General features: G+C 38.1%; 1 protein-coding gene across 1 annotated transcript in view; it reads left to right on the top strand.

Annotated features, from left to right (window-relative positions):
* Positions 1-8,763, top strand: part of LOC118636089 — an 87,030-nt gene extending 78,267 nt beyond the window's left edge. Inside the window, exon 8 of the mRNA XM_036271142.1 lies at positions 8,632-8,763. Coding sequence (XP_036127035.1) covers positions 8,632-8,763 — 132 coding nt within the window. The remainder of the gene's footprint in view (positions 1-8,631) is intronic.
* Positions 8,764-11,144: the final 2,381 nt, after the last annotated feature.

An 11,144-nucleotide genomic window follows, 5' to 3' on the forward strand; every position in this document is an offset into this window, starting at 1 on the left:
ACATAAAATAAAATAAAATAAAATAAACAACACCCCCCCCCCAAAAAAAGAGAAGTCCATGGTCAGATGAGTTTTACCAAACATTTAAAAATTAACATCAATCTTTCTCAGAGAAAGTCCTCCAAAATATCAAAGAGAAAGGAACACTCCCGAACTCACTTTTATGAGGCAGCATTATCCTGATACCAAAGCCAGAAAAGGACACTACTAGAAAAGAAAACTATAGATCAGTGGTTCTCAACCTGTGGGTTGCAACCCCCTTTCACAGGGTTCGCCTAAGACATAACAGTAGAAAAATTACAGTTACAAAGTAGCAAAATAATTTTATGGTTGGGGGTCATCACAACATGAGGAACACTATTAACGGGTTTCAGCATTAGGAATGTTGAAAACCACTTTTATATTTATTTAGTTTTTAATCATTTATTTTTCTTACAGTTTCTCCTCCCCTCCCCCACTGATTGCCCCCTCCCTCGCCCTCCCCGCCATCCTCAGCTTTGTTGTCCATGTCCATAATACATGCATACATGTATATAAGTTCTGTGGTTTATCTCTCCCCCACCATCCCCTCTTCTGGGGATTGTCAGTCTGTACCCCACTTCCCTGTCTCTGGGACCACCCCATTCCTCAGACTGTTATGTTCATTAATTTCCACAAATAAGTGAGATCATATGATACTTGTCTTTCTCTGTTTGGCTTGTTTCATTCAGGATAATACTTTCCAGGTCCCTTCATGTCATCTCAAAGAATAAGAGATCTTTCTTTCTTAAAGCTGCATAGTACTCCATTTTGTGTATGTACCACAGCTTGTTTATCCATTCATCTACTGATGGACATTTGGGCTGTTTCCAGATCTTAGCTATTGTAAATAGCACTGCTACAATCATGGGGGTACATATATTCTTTCTGATTGGTGTTTCAGGCTTCTTAAGGTATATTCCTAGAAGTGGGATCACTGGATCAAATGGAAGATCAGTTTTTAATTTTTTGAGGTAACACCATATTGTTTTCCATAGTGGCTGCACCAGTCTGCATTCCCACCAGCAGTGTATTAGAGTCCCCTTTTCTCCACACCCTTACCAGCACTTGTTGTTTGATGATTTGTTGATGGTGGCCATTCTGACAGGTGTGAGGTGATACCTCATTGCTGTTTTAATTTGCATCTCTCTGATGATTAGTGAAGTTGGGTATTTCTTCATATGTCTCTTAGCCATTTATATGTCCTGTTTGGAGAGGTGTCTATTTAGTTCCTCTGCCCATTTTTTAATTGGGTTCTTTGTCTTCCTTTTGTTGAGTTGTATGAGCACTCTATATATATTGGAAATTAAACCCTTATCTGATATATCATTGGCAATTATGCTCTCCCATACAGTGGGTTGCCTTTCCATTTTAATGATTGCATCTTTTTCTGTGCAGAAGCTTTTGAGTTTGATGTAGTCCCATGGGTTCATTTTTTCCTTTGTTTCTATTGCCTTAGGTGATGTATCAGTGAAAATTCTGCTGCGTATGATGTCTGAAATTGTGTTGCCTACAGTTTCTTCTAGGATTTTTATAGATTCATGAGTTACATTTAAGTCTTTTATCCATTTTGAGTTTATTCTTGTGTGTGGTGTAAGTTGATGGTCTAGTTTCATGTTTTTTTTTTTTTCATGTAGCTGTCCAATTTTCCCAACACCATTTATTAAATAAGCTGTCTTTACTCCACTGTATGCTCTTGCCACCTTTGTCAAATATTAATTGAGCATATTGCCTTGTGTCTATTTCTGGGTTCTCTGTTCTGTTCCACTGGTCTATATGCCTGTTCCTGTGCCAGTACCAGTCTGTTTTGATTACAGTGGCTTTGTAGTGTAACCTGAAATCTGATAATGTGATCCCTTCAACTTTGTTCTTCTTTCTGAAGATTTCTGTGGCTATTTGAGGTCGTTTTTGGTTCCATATGACCTTTTGAAGTATTTCTTCTAGTTCTGTGAAGTATGTCATCGGTATTTTGATGGGGATTGTATTGAATCTATAGATTGCTTTGGGTAGTATGGACATTTCAATGAAGTTAATTCTTCCAATCCATGAAAAAAGTATGTGCTTCCACTTTTTTATATCTTCCTCTATTTCTTTTTTCAATGACCTGTAGTTTTCTGCGAATAAGTCCTTTAATTCTTTGATTAAGTTTATTCCTAGGTATCTTAATTTTTTTGCCATGATGTTAAATAGGATTGTTTTTTTTTTTTAGTTTCTCGTTCTGTGAGATCAACATTGGTGTATAAGAATGCTGTCAATTTCTTGATGTTAATTTTGTATCCTGCTACTTTGCCAAATTCATTTATTAAGTCTAGTAAATTTTTGATGAAGTTTTTGGGGTTTTCCATGTATAGTAACATGTCATCTGCTAATAATGACAGTTTCACTTCCTCCTTTCCAATTTGAATCCCTTTTATTTTTTTCTGTCTGATTGCGGTGGCTAAGACTTCCAGTACTATGTTAAATAAGAGTAGCAAAAGTGGCCATCCTTGTCTTGTTCCTGTTCTTAAGGGAAATGCTTTTAGTTTTTGCCCATTGAGAATTATGTGGCTATAGGTCTTTCATGTATGGCCTCTATTATGTCGAGATATGATAGCTCTATTCCCAGATTGCTGAGTGTTTTTATCAAAAATCTGTGCTGGATATTGTCTAATGCTTTTTCAGCGTCTATTGATATGATCATATAATTTTTATCATTCATTTTGTTTCTGTGGTGTATCACATTTATTGATTTGCAAATATTGTACCAGCCTTGCATCCCTGGGGTGAATCCCACTTGGTCATGGTGAATAATTTTTTGATGTATTGCTAGATTTGATGTGCTAGTATTTTCTTCAGGATTTTGGCATCTATGTTCATCTGGGATAAAGGTCTGTAGATTTCTTTTTTTTTTTTTTGTAGTGTCTTTTCTGGTTTTGGAATTAGAATCATGCTGGCCTCGTGAAATGAGTTTAGAAGTCTTGCTTCTTCTTGAATTTTTTGAAATAGTTTGAGGAGAATGGGTATTAGTTCTTCTTTGAATATTCGGTAAAATTCCCCTGTGAAGCCCTCATGGCCTGGGCTTTTGTTTGCTGGGAGAGTCTTTATTACATCTTCAATTTATTGTTATTGGTCTGTTCAAGTTTTCTATCTCTTCCCGGTTCAATTTTGGGACACTATGGGTTTCTAGAAATTTTTCATTTTGGTTAGATTGTTGTATTTGTTGCCGTATAACTGTTCATAATATCTGTTAACAATCCTTTGTATTTTTGTGGTGTCAGTTATTTCTCCTATTTCATTTCTAATTTTGTGATTTGGGTTCTCTCTCTTTGTTTCTTGGTGAGTCTAGCAAAGGGTCCATCAATCTTGTTTATCTTTTCAAAGAACCAGCTCTTTGTCTCATTGATCCTTTTAATTTTTTTTTTTTTCCTCCATGTCATTTATTTCTGCTCTGATCTTTACTATTTCCTTCCTTCTACTTACTCTGGGGTTTTCTGTTTGTTTGTTTGTTTGTTTGATTTCTAGTTCTTTAAGTTGTGAGGTTACATAGTCTATTAGAAATTTTTCTTGTCTTTGAAGTAGGCCTGGAGTGCTATGCACTTCCCTCTCAGAACTGCTTTTGCTGCATCCCATAGATTTTGTGTTGTTGTTTGTTGTGTTCATTTTCATTGGTTTCCAGGAAGTTTTTAATTTCTTCCTTGATCTCCATGGTAACCCATTCATTGTTCAATCACATGCTATTTAGCCTCCATGTGTTCAAATGTCTTTGCATGTTCTTGTTGCAATTGATTTCTAGTTTCATGCCATTGTGATCTGAGAAGATTCTTGATATGATTTCAGTCTTCTTGAACTTGTAGCGACTTAGTTTGTGCCCTAACATGTGGTCTATCTTTGAGAATGTCCCATGTGCAGTTGAGAAAAATGTAAATTCTGCAGTTTTGGGGTGTAATTATCTGTAGATATCTATTAAATCCATTTGGTCTAGTGCCTAATTTAGAGTCTGTGTTTCCTTGTTCATTTTTTGTCTGAAGATCTATCCAGTAATGTCAGCGGGGTGTTGAAGTCCCCTGCTATGATTTTATTGCTGTTGATTTCTTTTTTGAAGTCCTCCAAAAGAGTTTTAATATATGGTGGTGCTCCTAAATTGGGTGCATATATGTTTACCAAGGTTATATCTTCCTGTTGGATAGATCCTTTCAATATTATGTAGTGGCCTTCTTTGTCTCTAGTTATGGCCTTCATTTTGAAATCTACTTTATTAGATGTAAGTATTGCTACCCCAGCTTTTTTTTTTTTTTTTCTTTTCATTTGCTTGGAAGATTTATTTCTATCCCTTCACATTCAACCTATGTGAGTCTTTTGTTGTGAGATGGGTCTCCTGTAAACTACATATATGTGAGTCATGCTTTCTTATCCAGTCAGCTACTCTGTGTCTTTTTATCAGAGCATTCAAACTATTCACATTTAAGGTGATAATTGATATGTACTTCTTTATTGCCAGTTTTGTTTAGTGTGGTTCTATTTTTCTTTCTCTTTCTTTCACTAATTACAGCAGCCCTTGCAGCATATTTTTCAGTGCTGGTTTGGTGTTAATATATTCCCTCAGCCTATTTTTGTCTGAAAAGCTCTTTATTTGACCTTCTATTTTGAATGATTGCCTTGCTGAATAGAGTAGTCTTGGATTGAGAACCTTGGTTTTCATGACTTTGATTACTTCGTGCCACTTCCTCCTGGCCTGTAGTGTTTCTGTTGAGAAGTCAGCTGAGAGCCTTATGGGGTTTCCTTTGTAGGTAACCTGTTGCTTATCTCTTGCTGCCTTTAGGATTCTCTGTTTGTCTTTAATTTTTGGCATTTTAATTACTATGTGTCTTGGTGTGAGTCTGTTTGGGTTCTTACTTGAGGCTCCCTGTGCTTCTTGAACTTGAATGCCTTCTTCCTTCATCAAGTTAGGAAAATTTTCTGTCACCATTTCTTCAAATATATTCTCTAACCCTTGCCCATTTTCTTCCTCTTTGGAGACTCCTATGATGCGAATGTAATTACATTTCCAGTTGTCCCACAATTCTCTTAAGCTGTGTTCCTGTTTTTTTCATTGTTTTTTCCTTTTGGTTTTCTAATTGGTTGATTTTTTCTACCCTGTCTTCTAATTCACTGATCTGGTCGTCCGCTTCCTCTACTCTGCTGTTTAATCCTTCCCATATATTTTTAATATCTGCTATGTCATTCTTCATTTCCACTTAGTTGGTTTTCAATGTTTTTATATCTTTACTCATGGTGCTGATGTCCATTACTCATGCTGTTGAGCTTCCTCAAGATCATGACTCTGAACTCTACCTCTGATATTTGCTTAGCTGCATTTCATTGATCTCATCTTCGATAGAGTTCTCTTATTGTTTCATTTGGGATTTGTTTCACCATTTTGGCTATCTCTGTGGGTTTTGGAGACTGCCAAATTTTCCCTGTGGGTGTTGGTGTTCTGCCGTTTGTGGCTCCCTCTACTGGGTTCGGATGAGCCTGGGTGGGCCCACGTTAAACACCACTGTCAAGTCTTATTTTCCTGGGTAGATTTGAAAGCCCAGGAAAGGCTCAGTTATCCTATAGCTTTTTCCTGGTGGCTAGTAATCTCAGTTACTCAGTGCCTTGGAATGTAGCCCTGGTGTTCTGCATAAGAGAATTTCCAGAGGGTAGGATACATGCTGGTTATTAATGAGGCTCAATTTTCATTTCTTTGCCTCATCTGGGAAAGACTGAATCTTCAAAGTGTGTGGGGGGGTGCTGCTACTTTTCTCCACAGCTCTAGAAAGGAGTTCACTGGCCACCATCTTTTGTGGCAACAACTCAGTGAAAACTCTGAGTGCCCTCCAAATCTGGGGTGTCCCCACAGAGTTCCAGTCCAGTCTGCCCTCCCTCTGCCATAGCCCCCAGGTGTGTGGCTGTGTGGCTATTTTAGTACTTTGTCCTGGCTCTCTGCACTGGGGGCAGGGCTTGATCTTTATTCCCCAACAGTGATGCTCACTGTTAAGACTGCTGCTGTCCATGGACTCCCAGCCTGCTACCCCCTCGCGCCTCCGCAGATCCTACCAGTGTCCGTTTATACGGTCCTGTCCTGCTGCTTTTCTGCTGCTTTTTTCTGATGATTTGTCTTTATTTTAGTTGTAATTCTTGTTTGATCCTGGGAGATTGTCTGCGTAACTTCTATTTACTCCTCCTCCATTTTTCACATCCTCTATGCCTATCTTGTGTGCAGCTGAGTCACACAGGCTTTTCTAGTTCCCCAGTACCCTACAGGTCCTGTGGGTAACTGGATTGCACAGCACCTTTGGGAACCAGGCTCTATGCCTATGTTATGGGCTGCTGGGTCGCACAGGCCTCTCTGGTGTTTCGGAACCCCGCAGGTCCCACGGGTAACTAGATTGCACTGTCCCTGGTGGGTCGCACAGGCCTCTCTGGTGCCCCTGCACCCTGCAGGTCCTGGGGGCAGGCAGCTGGATGGCACCAGTCTCTCTTGGGCTCTGACTTCCCACTGCGCTTGTGAGCTACTGGACCACACAGGCTTCTGTGGAGGCCCGGGTCTTGCTGCTGGTGGCTGGGGTGTGCTGCTGCCCCATGGGTCTCAACTCCTGCTCAGCTTTTGTTGTAGTTTTTGGGGATGGGTCTCAGGTGCTGGTCTGTGCTTCTGTTGCCTGGGGATGGATTCTGCTCCCCAGCCTCTGTTGCTGGGGGTATATCTAGACTCTGATTGGGCTGCTTCTATGGGGGATGGTGCTGGGCTCAGGACTGTCTGTGGCTTCAGCGACCAGGCACCTTGTGAGCTCCACTACTGTGCACTGGTCTGTGTTGACACAGTGTCCACTGGTATGATGTTGCCAGGTGCGCTGTTGGTCTCAGGTTGCTGGGCCTTAGCTGCTCCCACTACCTCCCCCCAGGGTAGACCTGGGATCTTCATAAATGGTGGGACCTCCCCTGGGCACAGGAAGAAGCATCCTGAAGGGCCCCTTACCATGGTAGCAGGCTGGTCCCGTCCACAGCACAGGAACCTTCTGCTCCACGGATCTGCACTGCTCAGGTTTGGTCATCTACCTTCACGTCCAGTCACACTCTCTCACACACTTGCTCACTCACACTCACCCTCCCTCTGGTCCTGCTTGCTGCCATCTTTTTCAACAATGTCATGGAGAACCACTTTTATAGACCAATATCCATGATGAAGATAGGTTTAAAAATTCTCAGTATAATAGTAGCAAACTGAATTCAGCAGCACATTAAAAAGATCATATTTGTGGAATATAATGAACATAACAGTCTGGGGAATTGGATGGACCCAGAGACGTGGAAGTAGGGTACAGACTGACAACCCTCAGAAGAGGGGGTCGTGGGGGGAGGGGAGAGATAAACCACAGAACTTATATGCATGTATGCATAACTGATAACATGGACAACAAAGCCGAGCAAGATGTGGGGGTGGGGGGGGTGGGAGGAGGGTGTCAATGGGGAAAAGAAGGAGAAACATCTGTAACAAAAATAAATTAATTTAAAAATTTTTTTAAAAAGAAAAAAATGTAAAATATCTCATTATAATTTTATATTAATGTTATGTTGAAATAATACTATTTTATATATTGGCTTAATTAAAAACATTATTAAAATTTTTTTTAAAAAGATCATTTTTCATGACTGAGTGGGATTTAGCCCTAGGATGCAAGGATGGTTCAACCCAGACAAATCAATCAATGTGATACATAGCATTAATAGAATGAAAAACATGAATTATATAACCTCAATAGATCCTGAAAAAGCATTTGACATAATACAACATCCATCCACAATAAAAACGTATCAAATTAGGCATAGAAGAAGCATATCTCCACAAAAAAGCCTACAGTTTACACCTCACTCAATAGTAAAAGTTTGAAAATGTTTCCTCTAAAATCAGAAACAAAGTAAGTGTGTACACTTCCATCACTCCAATTCAAGATAATACTGCAAATCTTACCAAGAAGAGCAATCAGGTAATAAAAGGAAATAAAAGTAATTAGAATTGGAAAGGAAGAAGTATAATTGTCTGTTAACCAAGGAGTGGATACAACTAAAGTGTCCCTCAATGGATAAGTGGATAAAGAAGTCATGGTATAAATATACAATGGAATATCTATCATTCACCCATAAAAAAAGAAATCCTACTATTTGTGACAACATGGATGGACCTGGAAGGCATTATGCTAAATGAAATAAGTCAGAAAGACAAATACTCTGTGATCTTGTTTTTATGTGTTTTTCTCATATAAATTTGCTCCTGTAATGTTTGCTTCTTACTTTAGTATAATATTCTGGATTGCACAATGTCTAAACTTGTCTGGAGAAATTATATTACAAATACAGTATTTAATGGTTATTAAAAAGCAGCCAACAATTCATTTGTTCAAAGAAAATATTTTGTGTTATTTTAAATCATTAAACTTTATAATTGTGATTAAACAGACTTGTAAAATGACTCATATTATATGATCATTTTTCTAATATATAAGCATATCTAAACAGGAACAGAACTTTTATTAACCAATGTCACCACAATAAATTTAATAATAAAATTTTATTAAATGTCATTTAATTGCATTTAATATTTTTAACTTCTTGCAGAATTTTTCCACACATGGAGCTCCACCATCAAACTACATTCAAAGAGAGAGACAACAACTTGGATATACAAGTTCTGAAGAGCAAGAAATCCCTTATAGGATAGAACGTGTGCAGTTGAGACCCAACTATTAAAAGTTTTCTGCCTTCAATTTGTATCTCTTTTATATAGTTAGCTTTTCTTTCCCCTCCCACCATTACCACAGAGCAAAACTTTCATTTCCAATATCCAACTTCATTAATTCAGCAGGCAAAGTAAATACTGTTGTCTCCAAAATTCAGCATAACACTTGGTTCCTAATTTATGACATGTATCTTTATAAAGTTTTCAGTGAAATGAACAGAAGATCAGTTGAAAATTGCTGATAGAGAAAATTTAATACTTTTGAGCTACTGAATAAATCTAAGGAATTGCAAGAAAGCATATAAAAATTTTATTTGAAATGTGTAATTTGATTATGTTAATTCCTTAATATAAACTAATAATTGCTAAATTATTTCTGTAAACAGTGCTGCAGTGAAATGATCCTAAGATATGGATCCCTCCTTCCCTTCTTTCCTTTCTTCCCTTATTTCTTCTTTTCTTTCTTTATTCTTCCTTTTGTTAAAAGGTATTTATTTCACAACAACTATCTGCCAAGCACTGGTTAGTTACTAAAGTACAAAGATGAATTTGAGATAGTTCCTGGAGCACAGACTTTTAAAAGAGACAGAGACAAAAATCACTTATTATTGTCCAATGTAATTAATACAATGATAAAAATGTATGCAAAAAATTAGGACATTTCAAAAACAATTAACCAAGTCTAGGGAGAAGTGTGATGATAATAGTGGAAAAATAAGGCCACAAAAAATGAGGTGATGACTAAGCTGTCATAAAAGGTAAATGGGAGTTAGCTTTATGAAGGGAGAATGGGGGAGAGTTTTTGAGACAGAGAGAAAGCAAGAAACACAGAACTGAAAAACAACATGGACTATGCAGACCTTTAACAAATGTTAAAGTGAGGAAGAAAATAGTGTACAAAGTGAGGCTGAGTAGGTAGTCAAAGACTATATCATGGAGGCTCTCAAATGTCTTGTTTAAATCTTATTGGTTATGTGAGTATATTAAAAGCTTATAAGAATCATAATCATATTTTGTGTTTTAGACTGTTCACTGATGTCTATGTAGAGGATGGATTTGAAGAAAGGATGAGAGGCAGGGAACTAATTAGAAGGCATAGATGATGAGTCCTACAGCTGGAGCAGTGAGAAGAAAGACTGTGAAGAAACAATGATCTAGGCAATATCTAGGAAATACATTGGCAGGATCTGGAGGCTCATGAGATGTCACAGATGTGAGGAAGAAGTTATTATTGAAATGGTGTTGGCACTATTCATGGAGGTAGATCTCTAACAGGTTAACATGTCAATGAGCACACTGAGTGGGGGTAACAATAAAAAAACTAGAAGGACAAGAGTGGAAAAATGCCAATGTGAAACCATGACTGCCAGAATCAAATGGGCCATTAACACTGCCCGGCCATGACCATGAGATAGGTCACTTTCTAATTCCCCACAGTAATTATCTGACATTTTTCTTGAGCTTTGATTCATCCCTATTTTCATACCCCCATTCTCAGGAGATTACCTCACCTTGTAATTTAAAGAGTAAATGAAACCCATCACATGGGAACTCCCAAACTTATAAATGATCCTGCATTCACCTTCTTATTTCTGGGTGTCTCACATCCCACCTAACAGCAACACTTTTTTACCTGTTCTCTGAATCCCATCCTCCTAGGCCTTAACCTGGATTTGCTGCATCAATAATCCTACTCTTCTCCTGGGGATCTTTAACCTCGCTCTCCCCACTGGCTCAATCTTACCAGCTAAAATATACATTAAACTTTTAAAAAGTAAAAAATAAAACCCCTCAATGGAAGCCATGAAAATATGCTTCAGAGACCTCTTACCAAGGGCCCAAGTGACTGTTCTGAAATTTATCCCTGAGTTTGCCTGGAAGCTATGTTTGCCCCCCAGGCCGCTCTTAGCTTATGCCGGAGAAAAGGATACTAATGTGACTCCATTTCTGAGAGTCATGAGACTCCTCTGATGACTGGCGTTGGCTTGAGGACTCCCTAATGGCTTTGCTGAACATTTTTTTTTTTTTTTCCCCCACATTTTTAACAGCTTTATTGAGATATATTTTACATATCATAGAATTTATCCATTTCAAATTTACAAATCAATGACATTTAGCAATTTTAATGAGTGGTGCAACCATCACCATAAGTCAGTTTTAGAATATTTTCATCCCCTCAATTAGATCCCTCATGCCAACTTACAGTTAAACCCCATTCTACCTCCAGTCCCAGGAAACCACTAATCTACTTTCTGATGCTATAAATTTGCCTTTTGGATATTAAATGTAAGTAAAATCATACAAACATGATCTCTTATGTCTGGATTATTTCACTTAGCACAAGGTTTTTGAGGTTCATCTATGATGTAGCATGGTTCATGAATTCATTCTT

Source organism: Molossus molossus, unplaced genomic scaffold, assembly GCF_014108415.1.
Source record: "Molossus molossus isolate mMolMol1 unplaced genomic scaffold, mMolMol1.p scaffold_m16_p_2, whole genome shotgun sequence".
NCBI classification, from domain to species: domain Eukaryota; kingdom Metazoa; phylum Chordata; class Mammalia; order Chiroptera; family Molossidae; genus Molossus; species Molossus molossus.